The sequence below is a fragment of the Patagioenas fasciata genome, chromosome 2 (assembly GCF_037038585.1).
Source record: "Patagioenas fasciata isolate bPatFas1 chromosome 2, bPatFas1.hap1, whole genome shotgun sequence".
NCBI lineage: Eukaryota > Metazoa > Chordata > Aves > Columbiformes > Columbidae > Patagioenas > Patagioenas fasciata.
In genome coordinates this window covers 94997133-95010111 of record NC_092521.1, presented here as the reverse complement: position 1 = coordinate 95010111, position 12979 = coordinate 94997133, and the positions used below count along the sequence as shown (strand labels likewise).

Sequence of the window (12979 nt, the reverse complement as noted above, 5' to 3'; positions counted from 1 at the left end):
GGTACACCTCGGCCCTGCCTCAGCGCCAGGGGATACCATCTCACGGGGGGGGAGGAGTGAGGGGAGGTAGCCTCGTTCCTTTCTGGCGCAACGGCAGAAAGGGGGTTGCTGGAGGATGGTACGCTCCTTGTCAGACTAGGTGCCTAAGGACTCCGCCTCGTGTTTGTCCACTTCCTCTGCTTCCCCCCCGCTCCTCCGCGGTAAGTGGGAGAGGCGAGGCGCCACCCCAGCGCCTGCGCGCTGCGCGCGGACGATCAGTGTCAGAGGGGATGGAGGAGACGGCGGAGCCCGGCGCGGGCCGGGCTGATGCTGAGGCGGCAGCGATGGCGGAGGGCGACAGCGAGAGAAGTGACAGTGTCGCCGAAGGGGAGGCCGCCGCCCCTGCTGCATCGTCAGCGCCGTGCTCCCCTCTGGCAGCCACTGGGGGCGAGGGCGGCGGGGCGAAACCGCTGAGCGCGGCGGAGTACGCGCGGCGTGTACACCAATGGCTCTGGGACTCGTACTGCGGGTACCTCAGCTGGCAGGGCTGCCTGCCCGCCCTCCTCGCCGCCGCCTCCGCCGCGCCGCCCTGCGCCGCCGTCCCCCCTCGCGTCCCCGCGCCGCCGCCACCGGTCTCCCCACCGCCGGGGGCGGCCGCCGCTGCCGCCTACTACAACCCCTTTTACTTCTTCGCTCCGGCGCCGGCGCACACAGCCACCGCCGGGCCGGGGCCCCACGCCGCCGCAGCCGTCCCCACCCCGGCTTGGCCGGCAGCGGCGGGCAGGTTGGCCCCCGTGCCGAGGGCGGCCTCCGGCAGCCCCACCGGGACCAGCGGCAGCGGCGCCCCCAGGGAGACGGGGCGGCCGGCAGGTGAGTGGGGGCGGGCGGGGACTGGTCTCGGTCGCTTCGCGTGGGGACGGAAGGGGGCGGCCGGCCTGGCCCTTGTCACCCGTGGGGAGGCGAGTGGCGGCCGCGCGGGGTGCGCGGGGAGCGGGGGCGTCGCCCCCGCCGGATGCCCCCTTCGGCCTCCACGGGCCCCTCCAGCTCCGTTCTAGGCAACGCTATCGGGAGAAGGAAGTTTGGGAGAGGGGGTTGCGACGTTGGGGGTCGCTGCGCCTTTGTGGGCTGCAGAGCCGGGCGTGTAGCCGTGCGTTGTGAAAGCTGACAGCCCAAACACCAGTCTGTAAAACCAGAACTCTGATCCGTAAGCGGGTTTGAGAGGATTGACATGTACGTGCTTCTTACAAGTTTAGTGTTTGTGGCGTGTTTTCGTAGATATGAAGTTTATTTTTTTTGTTCCTGTGAGGCTTACTGTTCTGGTGACAGGCTTGTAATACATCTAGCTTTATAAGTAGCCTGTTTCAGTGGTGAAATATAAACTCATTTTGTCAGTTTTAGTGGACTCTTTGTGCTCAAATAAAATTATTTTATGAAACAGAAGTAGAGAAGTAAAAACATGCTTACATTCAACAAGCTGGTGGCAGGACCTGAAATAAACAGAAGTCTGATAGGGCTACAAATATTGAATAGTGTACATAGCAGTGCTTCTGTTTATGTTTGTTTGGAGATAAGACAGACTTGCTCTGATCACATCATAGAGAGAACCTGGAGCACAAACGTTTCTTGACAGGTTGAGGGGCACCTAGTTGAGATTCCCTGAAGGTAGGACCTTGGATAATGGTAGAAAACTGTTGAGCAAAACACTGATGCACTTCGGAGAAAAGCCAGATCTTCTTTCTTTCTGGAGGGCAGAGTACAGCGTTACTGATCTGTGATGTTATTTATAAGCTCAGTGGCTGGGTGTGAGGTGAGGATGTTTTTAGTTGCTTTTTCTTTCTTTAGAAGGGAATCTAGCTTCTGAACTCACTTCTTTCTTGTGTTTTTGAGCACATGCTGTTTAAATAAGGTTGTAACACAAAGCAGTATTTTCTTTAATTGTGCCCTGATTCTGGGTTACAGATTGGTTTTAAATAGATATTGCCAGTCATTGAAAAAGGGGATATGTACAAAGGCTAGACTGAAATTCTTAGAATATTACCTTTTTTAAACCTAGTTCTTCAGGAACTAATGCCCTGTGTTAAAGGTAATTTGGGGCAGGAATAGCATTTCGTGCTGCTGAACATAGTTCTGCTGAATGTTAAATACTGCTGCAACGCCAGGCCTTCTTAAGGGAACTCGGTGTGATATATGATACAATTACAAACAGAGACTGTCCTACTGGTGCTTTGGCTCCAGGTTGCACATGGATGTATGTGGAGTAGCTAAAGCAATTATGGCTCCTTTTCTGCTGCAGATTATTGCCCACGCAGCAGCCTTGATAGGGCGGGTCATGTGTCTGTTCCTGCGTCACTGCAGTTCATGGCCAGTGTGTTTACTTAAACTGAAATAAGTGACAGCTTGTGTTAATGTGACAGATTTTAAACTGGGATGTCAAAAAGTGGAATGGGTAACTGCCTCTTCCAGTTCAATCTGCCTGCAGGTGGGTGTCAAAGCACCAGAATTAACAGCACTCTGGGCAGTAGCAGGCTTTTTGTGGAAGATCATCGTGATTTAAGAACATCCTCCTTGCCTTACTGGAGGGGATTACTGCTCTTCTGCTGGAAACAGTGGAACAGAATGTGTGCTCAAGCCTCACCTGCTCTGCCTGGTGCGAACCCATCTTTATTGCTAGATTAATGCCTAGTCTTTGAGCTGAGATGGATGCATGTTGCATTTGGCTGTCCCTGCTATACACATAGTAGCTCGTGGCAAAATAATGGGTTTCTGATACAAGGAACATCTCAGATCACTGCAATGGAAATCTGCCAGTCTGAGGCTTACCAAGGGTTGTTGATGTAACGGAGTTTAATGTAGTTTTAATACTTATTTTCTTCCCCAGGTAGCTTCTTCCTTATTCAGTTGTTGAGTCTAATATATTCAAATGAAACTGGGCCACTAACTTCAGTGAATGTGTTCCTTTTAACAGAGCAAATTAATGGTTTCATCTGGTGCTGTATGCTCAAGTCAGGACTGGGGAAACTGGCTGTGTTCCCTTCTGCCTTAGTTGAAGAGTCTTTAATTAGAATTTAGTTGCCAACTTGGAAATACTTTGACAATGAGAATTTAATCCAGTTTGGTATTATTTACATAACAGTGACGCTACTCTATGGTATCAATGCAGAGTTATCAGTGAAACAGGTATGAAAGAAAGATCTATAAACTGAAGTATGTTAAATAAGAACTTGCTCTTGCCTAATCATTGCTCGATTATACTTAACCCATTTAAAAAGCACCCAAGTGCTGTGGGCTTTCAGCTTCACTTGCGTAACTTGTGAGGCTAGCGGCTGGCATTATCGGTCTCAGCAGTTGAACTCTGGAGGCTTATTCTGAGTGAAATTTGATGATTTTTTTGAGATTAGAGAGAGGAACTATTTTCTTTTCTTTCCTTTTCCCCTTTCCCTGTGCATAGGGGTTCATGTTCTGAGGAACACTAACAAACACGGTCACTACTCTACAAGTTACATTTAGTAGCACTTCGCTATTTCTTAATGAAATTTTCATGTGAGTCTTTGCTAGTTTGATATGAGTAGTCGTATTTGGGAAATACAGAGGAGTAGATGGGTTCAGATGAAAATTATTTTGCAAGACTATTCCTTGGAAACCTTCTAAGATACTCTTTAGTATTTTCATTGCTTTAATCAGTCTGAGTTAGCGTTAGCTTGTAACTGTGACTGCTTATTTTGCTCCCATTTGCACTTGGCCAATTAAATAGGAGAAATGTGTTAGATTTTTCTGGTTTGTGGTAGGGCAGCATGCTGCGCTTTATTATAATAAAATGTCTATAGGAATATTTATGCCAGGTATGACTAGTATTTTCATTCATTCCTGTTTGAGTTTGATTTGAGGCAAAATAGGCTGTGTGTTACTTTTAGAGAGCTGGTACTTGGTGCATACAGAAGCCTTTCTGCTAAGCAAGAGAAAGTTGTGCTAGATGTAAGATCTAATTTTCCTTTCTCTGAACTCTCAGATTTACTGAAATCTGTCTCTGTGAAAGCTGTTCTAAATGAAAGAACATAAACATTGATGCATTTGCAGTGTACTTTGGTTCTTTAGCGGGGTGGGATTTTGTCTGTGATCCTGATTGCGAGGAGACTCAGAGTTCTGAAAGAGTTTCATTTAATTGATGAAGGTTGTAAATGTAAATAATTCAGATCATTTTCTATTCATACACTTTTAGAAGTTTTCTCGAAGATGATGTGAGCTGAGATCAAGATCTTGATAACGTTCTTGCAGTGAGGTTAATGTGAAATGTTCTTTAGGTGATAGTGTTAACTTTGTGTAAGCGCAGTAAAATCTGAGTAATGTTAACTCTTCTGTTGCAGGTCGGGAGTTCATTATCCCTTCGCTGGCACACAGGTTCATAGCAGAGATGGTGGATTTTTTTATTCTCTTCTTTATAAAGGCAACCATTGTTTTAAGTATTATGCACCTCAGTGGAATAAAGTAAGTTGAACAGTTTAAAGCTTTATTATGTACAGATTTAAGCTCTTCATGCTCTTTGAAGTGTCATGATGTGCATATATGTATGGTATGCTTACACATATGGTGGCACTTAGTAGCTGTCAAAAGTGGAGGAAAAAGCACCCCTGGGTTAACCTCATTTTAAATGCTTTCTGATTTTGGGGTTAGGTGATAGAAACAACAAATTTGTACAGATGTCTTCGTAGGCTCACAAACTCCCTACTAAGGACAAATTAGACTTGCAGTCTTTATTTTTGGGAGGCAATTGCAAGATTTTTTTAAAGTCCTCTAAAAAATTCAAAGAAAAAGCATTGATTGATTGTTTTTTAAACAGCCTTTAAAAATGTACTAGGTCTGGCTGGGGTGGAGTTGATTTTCTTCATAGCATTTCCTGTGGTGCTGTGTTTTTGATTTGTGACCAAAGCAACACAAACAACAAAAAATTACTTCAGATTCTGCATGTCAGATATGTATGTACTTTTAAAATACAGCCAGATTGCTAGGAGTGCTACCATGCTGCAGCCTTTACTGGGCATAAGTTAGGTTTCTTACAAAGTACAATTAAGCATCATGTTTATCAGCTCTACACTAGATTGAAGGATTCTTCATTTCACATTTTATACTCAGATGTGATAGTTTACCTCAAAGACTGTTTTTTTATCTGCTTCTGTAACTGCATATATTTTAGTCTGTAGTTCATGTAGCTTTTCTGCTTTGGGTTGGTATAATCAAATACGTTGTTCTGATTAGCAGATAAGAACTTGGTACAGTCAGTAATTCTGTTACTGTACAAACACATTTCAGAATCGAAGTTTTCTGCCAAAGAACCTTCCAAATGTTGACTGACTGTAAACTGATACTGTACAGATAACATCTTTCAGACACCTTAAACTGCTGCTTGGAAGGTGTGTGGAAGAGGGTAAAATCCAAAACAATAAATATGTCGATGTAAATGATCAGTGTTTTTTGTTCAGATAAGCATTCAATTGAAATGCCAAACTCTCAGTTCTGTTTAGTCACCAAAGCCTCCAACTGTCGCCTGACAGTTTGTATTCCCATCTTGGTTTTAGTAGGCTGAGAAGAATAAAAATGAAGTACTGGAACAGTGGGGAAGAACTATGTGTATACTGCTTCTCTAAAGCAGTGAAGGTGATTGAAAGGGAATTCTTTTTCAATTCATTTACAGTATATTCAATATTACTGCTTTTGTAAGAGCCAATAAGTTGCTTACAAGTTGCTTCAGAGAAACATTCTGGGTTTTTTTTGCTCGTGAGGTGTGTTGTCCTTGGGGCTGGGATCAGGAGTTGTCCTGAAAAACAAACATCCTCACAGGCTCCAGATAGAGACTTCAGGCCAAGGCTGTATTGAAGAGAAATACAGGTTGTGCTACACTTTTTTTTTTTTTTCCTTAATTCCTAATATTTTTTGATCTTAAAGTCTGAATAAAGAGAAGGGCAAGTAGTACAAATATAGATGGACTGTTTTGAAGTTAGACTGCACATTTCTGTGAGTAGTAATTATTGCTTATGAGGTGAGTGAAAGGTCACTGCCTAAATTCATGTTACAGGTATGCCCATTCCAGCTATCAGATGAGAATGTTAAATCTGTAGTTTATCCTGTGGAAATACTCATTTGACCCCAAACTGATGCTTTGCTAACTTTATTAAGCCAAACAGCTGAAGGTTTCAGTTGTTTTAAGTTAAGTTTTAAGTTAAAAATTTCTTCCTGCACGCCAGGACATCTGCCTCTAGAAGAGTGTGGTGAGCAGTTAAGAGTATCGAGAATAAGGAGCCCTGGTCATGCAAAGGGAGGCTGAGTTGCGAGACTTACAACTTCTCCCTTGCTTTTATGGAGAGGAGTGCCACCTTCTCCTTGAGAGTTCCTGTAAGGAAGAGACTTGGATGCCTTCCATTTATACAGTTAGGTGATCACATGCAGAATCTCTTGATGATCTTTCAAGAAGTGTGAGAATTTTCAGAATGCTTCTGCAGCTCATTGCCCAGGGACACCATTGTGCAAAAGGGGTAATAAAGAATGTTTTGTTTCTTGATGAAAAAGACAAAACAAACTAGGCAGCAACTCAGAAGGAAATCCAGTGTTCTAAATTTTAATGGCTTATTTAGTGTCAGAGTAATCAAGAAGCTTTTGTTCTTTTACTAATAGCAGAACTGAAGGAGTGAATTCTAGTATTAAAGGGGTTACATTGGTATTGGGAGAAAGATGGTTTTAAAGTTCAATCTTATTTTGTACAGGGACATCTCTAAATTTGCCATGCATTACATCATAGAAGAAATAGATGAAGATACGTCCATGGAAGATTTGCAGAAAATGATGATAGTAGCTCTCATCTACAGGTTATTAGTCTGCTTCTATGAGGTACCTACTCATAAACATTAACATCTGTTGATACTTGTCAGTTGTTGAATAAATGTTTTTAAAAATCTATCACCATTGGCCTATAAAGTAAATCCTGTTTATATAGTATTTTGGATTATGTTGAAGCTTATGACATTCACATAGTTTTGAGGAAAACCAGGTTTGCTAGACCAGTCGAAAACATGGTGATGTGTGAAATTGAAATAACTTTTCTTTTACAGATAATCTGTATTTGGGGAGCAGGTGGAGCAACCCCAGGGAAGTTCTTGCTTGGGCTGCGAGTTGTGACATGTGATACATCTGTACTAATTGCACCCAGCCGTGTGTTAGTCATTCCATCCTCTAATGTCAGTATGACAACGTAAGTTCTCTTAGATCAGTCACATTGCTTGCAGGTTAGTAGTGTGGAAAGCATGTGGTTTGGAAGGAAATACACAATTTCTTTGTTATTGGCCTTTGCAATAATTGGATTGCAAGAGCTATTGTTAGATTCTCTGATCTACGAAAAAACCAGCAGTTATTCAGTCCTGTGAATATTTTTCAGGTTAGGCGGTAGAATCATCTGTGAACTCTGGAGATCGATTTTTGTGCTGTGCAAAACTGAGGCACTAAACTTGAAAGTACAACTACCTACTGATATAAGCAGAAAGGTGAAAATAAGGCACTGAATGTTTTACTCTCTTTTCAGGTCCACAATACGAGCTTTGATCAAGAATTTTTCTATTGCTTCATTTTTTCCTGCATTCATTACACTGCTGTTTTTCCAGCATAACAGAACAGCCTATGATATTGTAGCAGGAACTATTGTGGTAAGAAGAAATGCAGTGAGATGATACCAAAAGATGAGATTTCCAGACTGGTTTTTAACATCCCCTCCCACCCCCAGTGAACAAAGAACTACCCCAAAACTGAAATTGAGGTGTCTATCAGAATCTTTTACCCAAATGAAATGGGAACTGATTCAGAAGCTAATGTTCTGCTCCAGGATGATGCCAGCAGCTACCTTCGAAGTATTGGAGTTTTCATGAATGCCAAAGAAGTCTGGGAGAAACAATACATATTAAATCTGGAAGTATTAACCTCCAACTGATGAGAAGGAAAGTGACTGTATTAACTGCAGAAAGGAGCTGTTCCGTTCATCAGTCTGTGGAAAGCAGATACCTAGAAATACTCCACCTAAAAAGAAATGTCGCTCTTACAGTTTTGGATGTTGGCAGGTAACTAGAAAATCAAGTTGTTTTCCAGGCAGTTGCCCGAGTCATACAATAAACTCTGAGGAGAACTGCAGTATTAGAAAGTAAGGCAAATCATGTTAATTGCTATGTGTTTTAGAAGAGCTGAGCAGTGTTTATCATGTCCCTTATTACTGCTTCACAGATCATATTCCTTCACTTCTTTAAGTATTTTATCAGAACATTAATGTGAAGAGGTTTTTGCATGATTGTCTCAAGCATTATCACTTATTTCACATATCAAAGCTAATAAAAAAGGGGTGAAATAATACCTGCTTTTTCTCTGGGAAGGGTATGTTACACTGCAGTGTTAGTGAATTAGTGTGTGTAAATAATTTTGGAGCTGTGAACAGTACAGATCATGCTAATGAAAGGTAACTTTTGCATCTCTTTGGAGTGAAAGCACTTGTTTGTTCCTTGCATATGATAACAAGCAAAACAACTGAATGTGTTTCAGGAGCATGCAGAAAACACAGACTGTGTTTTGGGTGTAAATCTACAAAAGTACAAATACTGGTTATTTTCACTTTATAATTCTGGCTAATTGTTTGTATATTCAGAATAACTTAAATACTGAATAAAGAAGCTTAATATTTTGCATGACTACATAGCTTTGATAAATAATGTTTATTCTCATGTTGTTACTATCTTGAGAAAGGAATATAAGCAGTAATGGGAATGTTGTATTAAAATTTGAGTAAGAGTTTAGAATTCTTCTACAGCCCAGTTTTCCTCTGTTCCTCCCTTAGGTGTAACTTGCCAGTCAGTGGCTGAAGTTCTTACCCTACCTTCAGTTTTGGACAAGGGTTTGGCTGATTTTTTTTAAAAGTCTGGATAATCAGAAAGCATATCTATCAAAATACCTCATCATTTTGAGGGTTACTGTTGTTTTACACTAATAATTTATTCTTTGGCATCTTAAATGTACCATGTTACTGACATGCATCACCGAAATAAAAATGTCTAAGCAATAACTGATGATAAGCAGGCCTGAATAAAGCAGCCTTTTGAGTGAAGCTGCTTAGCTGCAACAGAACTTTGCTGAAGTGCGCTTTCAAATAATTACACTGTTGACTTAAGCGTTGAAGTATAAGTTCAGGCAGGGCAATCAGCCTGACAGAAGCTAAAGCCGCCAGAACTCACTGAAGTCACTTCTAGGGTGAGTCTTCCCTATTTACAATTTCAGTATGAATTAAAAAATTTTTGTTCTAGTTACTCTAGGAGTGATCTAGAAACTAGGATACAAGATAGGGGGAAGAAGGGAAAAGCAACAGCCTTGACTGAAACTTTGCTCCCCTTTCAGATAAGGGAAAGTGTTTCTTACCTTGTAGAAAAATACTACCCCTTATACAGCAGGTTAAAAAAAAATTATAATTCAGGGACAGAGATGATGTCCATGGAAATATGTATACATTATGCTGCTGTAAATGCTAAGTTTTAGTTTTATGCAAATTGCATTAAAAATGCACTTTTTTTTTTTTGTAAGATGAGTTACTTGGCAGGTGATAGAGCGAAGGGGACAAAAAGTGAAATTTGCGGCACTTTTCAGATTTAGACATCTGGAAATCATTATTGTGCATAATCTTTCCACAGCTAGAGTGGCAGGATGTGCCTGAACAGGAGTTTCCATGTGTCATTTGAAAGTCTAGTTGCTAAGTGTGTTTTATTTATGGAAATAATGGAAGTTTTCACATGTAGAGCTCCAATCACAAAACCAGAAGTTGGCCTTTGTCTTCCTGTCAAGTCTAATTTGTGGTGAAAAAAAGTATCTCATAATCCTGGCACGTGTAGGTGTACAAAGGCCAAGCAGCAGCGTGAGCAAAATACCCTGGCAACACCTCTGAAGACAAAGCTTACGCAGTTGTGCACATCTTTTCAGTTCTAGCTGTAGCAAGCACAGATCTCAAACATAAACTGAATGCTGTGGCTAAGCAAAAGTTAAGATGCGGTCTCCAGCCAAACAAAAAGCATTTCTTCTCATTTTACTAGAATGATGTCTGTTCTCTAAGAAGCTCCTCTAACTGGAACGGAACTGGAAAAAATCCCCAAATCACTCATTTGTTTGTAGGGTGGTGTGTTTTGTTTTGCTTTTTTTAAACAGCTCTATAAAAATAAGCTGCAGCCATTGCAGCCAAACATTTGACACACTGAGATGGCTCCACGCTTAAGTCTACAGAAAAACTCCCCTTCCTAACAAGGAACCTCTAACTAATTTAAGATGCTCTAAAATCAGCATCAGTGTCACTGGCAAAAAGCAGAGGTTGGAGAAAGCACGTGACATTGCTCAGGTTCAGTGGATCATCTTATATGGTCGCACCCTTCACGGAGAATTTAAAAAGCCAAATCGTATTTCGTAGGTTTTATTGATGGCATTTATCCCATGGTTTAACATGTTAATTATACTGTAATAAACATGGCTTTAATATTAAACTTTTCCTTATTATCCAAAGTCACCACAGTCCATTTCAGTAAATATAAAAATATATACTTAATACTTTGTACAATACTGGTTTTTGGTCCAAACAAAAATGGATCAGAAAAGCCAATAAACTTACTTTAAGAATTCCCAATTTTAAAGATTTTCTAAATGGATTTAGGCAACTTTGAATAATGGGATTTACATAAAATCTGAGACGATACTAAACAAAAATGGCCGTAACACACAAAATTAAAATTTCAATTTCACAGATTTGTTATGCCAAAAGTACAGAGAAACAAAATTGTATTTACACGTTTCATAATAAAATAACAAAGGCGAGACAGGTGATAAAGGGCTGTAAGAATGAAAATATAGAAATAGCGTATAATTATTAAATGAAGAACTACAGATCTAACAAGTCCTTAGCATGGATCATCCTTAAATCAGTCTTCCTCTATCAGAAAATTTTAGTGCACAATACACCCAAACTCACTCACTTCACACATACACCAGCACAAACTCAGCATAGAAATCATTCGGTATCAACATTCTCTACTCTATACAGCATCCCTCGCTGATATAATTACAATTTCGAGGCGTCAGTAAACGCAGACGAGCGCACATAGTGGTGCCGATGAAGAGGTATTGTACAAGCCATTCACTGCGCAGGCTCTACTCACGGCTACAGCCAGACCATGCCGAGTCAGTGAGAGGAGGAACTTGCTGGAGTTCTAAAATAGTTTTGCTTGAGAACGGCCCTGTTGCCAACTTTATTCATTACCAAAAAAAAAAAATCTAACTGGGGAGAGGGCAGGGAAGGAAAGGGCAGCAGAGTTTTATATTCCTTTAGGCAGATCTGACTTGAGCTAACCCAGCATGAGGTACGATCCCGACAACTGAACAATGCAGGGTAGCAGCTGCTTCGAAAGTTGCTTTACCAATCAGGCGGTTATTTTCTACGTCTAACTGCAGTCTTTATCTTCCGACCAGAAACTGAAGATCCAGAGGCAGAGAAAACATTTTTCCCATTAGTCCTATCAAAAGAAATTAGTAGTTCAGAGTTTAGGACAGTGTAGCTGAAAATTCAGTAGCAGCACTGAGCAGATACTCCAGAACAACCGTTTCATAGTCTTGTCTCACTAGTTACCAGCTGGCAACAAATGGCATATGATGAACAGGAGGAAGAGAGTTCCAGAAACCCAAAGAATTAAATCTCTCTTATTCAGAAGGGAAGCAGCAGCATAATGGCTAGATATGGATTTTATCTTTCGAGAACAAGACCATTTCACATCTGTTGATGTGTGGTATTTCTGACAACTAGGCTCCTTTCCAGATACCGCTGCTTAGTTAGCCAGTCAGGTTACTACACGGAAGGACACCGAATTTAGCGTCAAACTCCAAGGTTCATCTGAACATCTCATGATTTTAACAGCAGCAGAGGCTGAACACCGTCCACTGATACTACCCAAAGCTCAAGTGAAATTCTGATACAGTCTCTTACCCCACTGTAAATCCTGGAGGCTGGCTGAACGGAAATCCTGAAGAGCCAGAAGGCTGTGCCGATGCTGCAGGTGCAGGAAGATTTGCACCAAAAGTAAATACTCCAGGGTTATTTGGAAAGTTACTTCCAAACTGGAATACGGAACCTGGGAAGATGGGGTGGAAGCAAAAGGGATTAAGAAAGCTGAAATCTGATGTCATCCTTTCCAGCAAAATCCTCATGTTCTTCCCATTGTCTTTAATGAATTTTTTTCACAGGTCACTCAAGACAACAAAGTTGGCACCACAAGTGCCAGATTACAACAGCAACAGTACATAGAAAAATTCACTTCAGCAGAGAATCATAAAGGGATTCTTAGTATAATACTGCTGGCACACTGATAACGAATTGTTTGCTAACTTCTGTACCACCATTAAGTTTATACCTGTGCACATGGAAGTTTATTAGTAAAGTCTTAAATTATAGTATTGAATCATGTAGATTTGTATTTAGGTAAACTTTTTTGTGTTCACTCAGTCGACCTGGGGACTTGATTTCATTTAATGTGCTAACACAGCACCTCACCTTAAAAAAAAAATAAACCCTATCATCATAGTAACGGTTAAGCAACACAGACAACCCAGGGAGATTTTTATCTTTAAACTGCTGCCTGATTGGTGCAACACTGAGTAACGTGGTGTGCCAACTAATGTACTGATTGGTACAAAAATATCACGTACTTTTAATGGAGGCTAAACTTCTGGAGTTTAAACTTCTAAGGTGACAAGAGAACACCTCTCCCTTCATGTATTTGATGTGATGGTATCAAATACATACGTTCTGGCAGTGTGTTTCTTTTTTAATAATTACTAGTCTGGAACAGGTCTTTCTTATCCTTAAATAATAAGGATCCTTCCCTGCTCCCTTCCCCCAGTACTCATTAGTAAAAAGAACTTTTTTTAAGCATTTATGGGTTTAAGGCTTAAGTAGAAT

At 41.2% G+C, this 12979-nt stretch overlaps 2 protein-coding genes across 8 annotated transcripts in view; one reads left to right on the top strand and one right to left on the bottom strand.

The window, feature by feature from the left end:
* Positions 1-216: 216 nt before the first annotated feature.
* Positions 217-8693, top strand: FAM8A1 (family with sequence similarity 8 member A1). Its single transcript, XM_065832947.2, has 5 exons — positions 217-849; positions 4341-4461; positions 6732-6855; positions 7077-7216; positions 7544-8693. Exons 1-5 carry the CDS (start codon positions 270-272, stop codon positions 7686-7688), a joined length of 1110 nt encoding a protein of 369 aa, XP_065689019.1. The 5' UTR covers positions 217-269; the 3' UTR covers positions 7689-8693.
* Positions 8694-10431: 1738 nt separating this feature from the next.
* NUP153 (nucleoporin 153) overlaps positions 10432-12979 on the bottom strand; it is a 46576-nt gene continuing 44028 nt past the window's right edge. For all 7 annotated transcript variants that reach the window (XM_071804583.1, XM_071804581.1, XM_071804584.1 and 4 more), the window contains 2 exons: positions 12008-12152; positions 10432-11540 (listed from right to left, as the gene is read on the bottom strand). In XM_071804583.1, the coding sequence (XP_071660684.1) occupies positions 11456-11540; positions 12008-12152 (230 nt within the window). In that variant the 3' untranslated portion in view covers positions 10432-11455. The remainder of the gene's footprint in view (positions 11541-12007; positions 12153-12979) is intronic.

What these genes read in the sequence shown, in the direction of transcription:
- FAM8A1 (XM_065832947.2), top strand. Translation starts at nt 270, where the DNA reads ATGGAGGAGACGGCGGAGCCCGGCGCGGGCCGGGCTGATGCTGAGGCG. An exon ending in GGAGACGGGGCGGCCGGCAG is followed by an intron (nt 850 to 4,340) that starts GTGAGTGGGGGC and finishes CTTCTGTTGCAG; the next exon opens with GTCGGGAGTTCATTATCCCT. An exon ending in TCTAATGTCAGTATGACAAC is followed by an intron (nt 7,217 to 7,543) that starts GTAAGTTCTCTT and finishes CTCTCTTTTCAG; the next exon opens with GTCCACAATACGAGCTTTGA.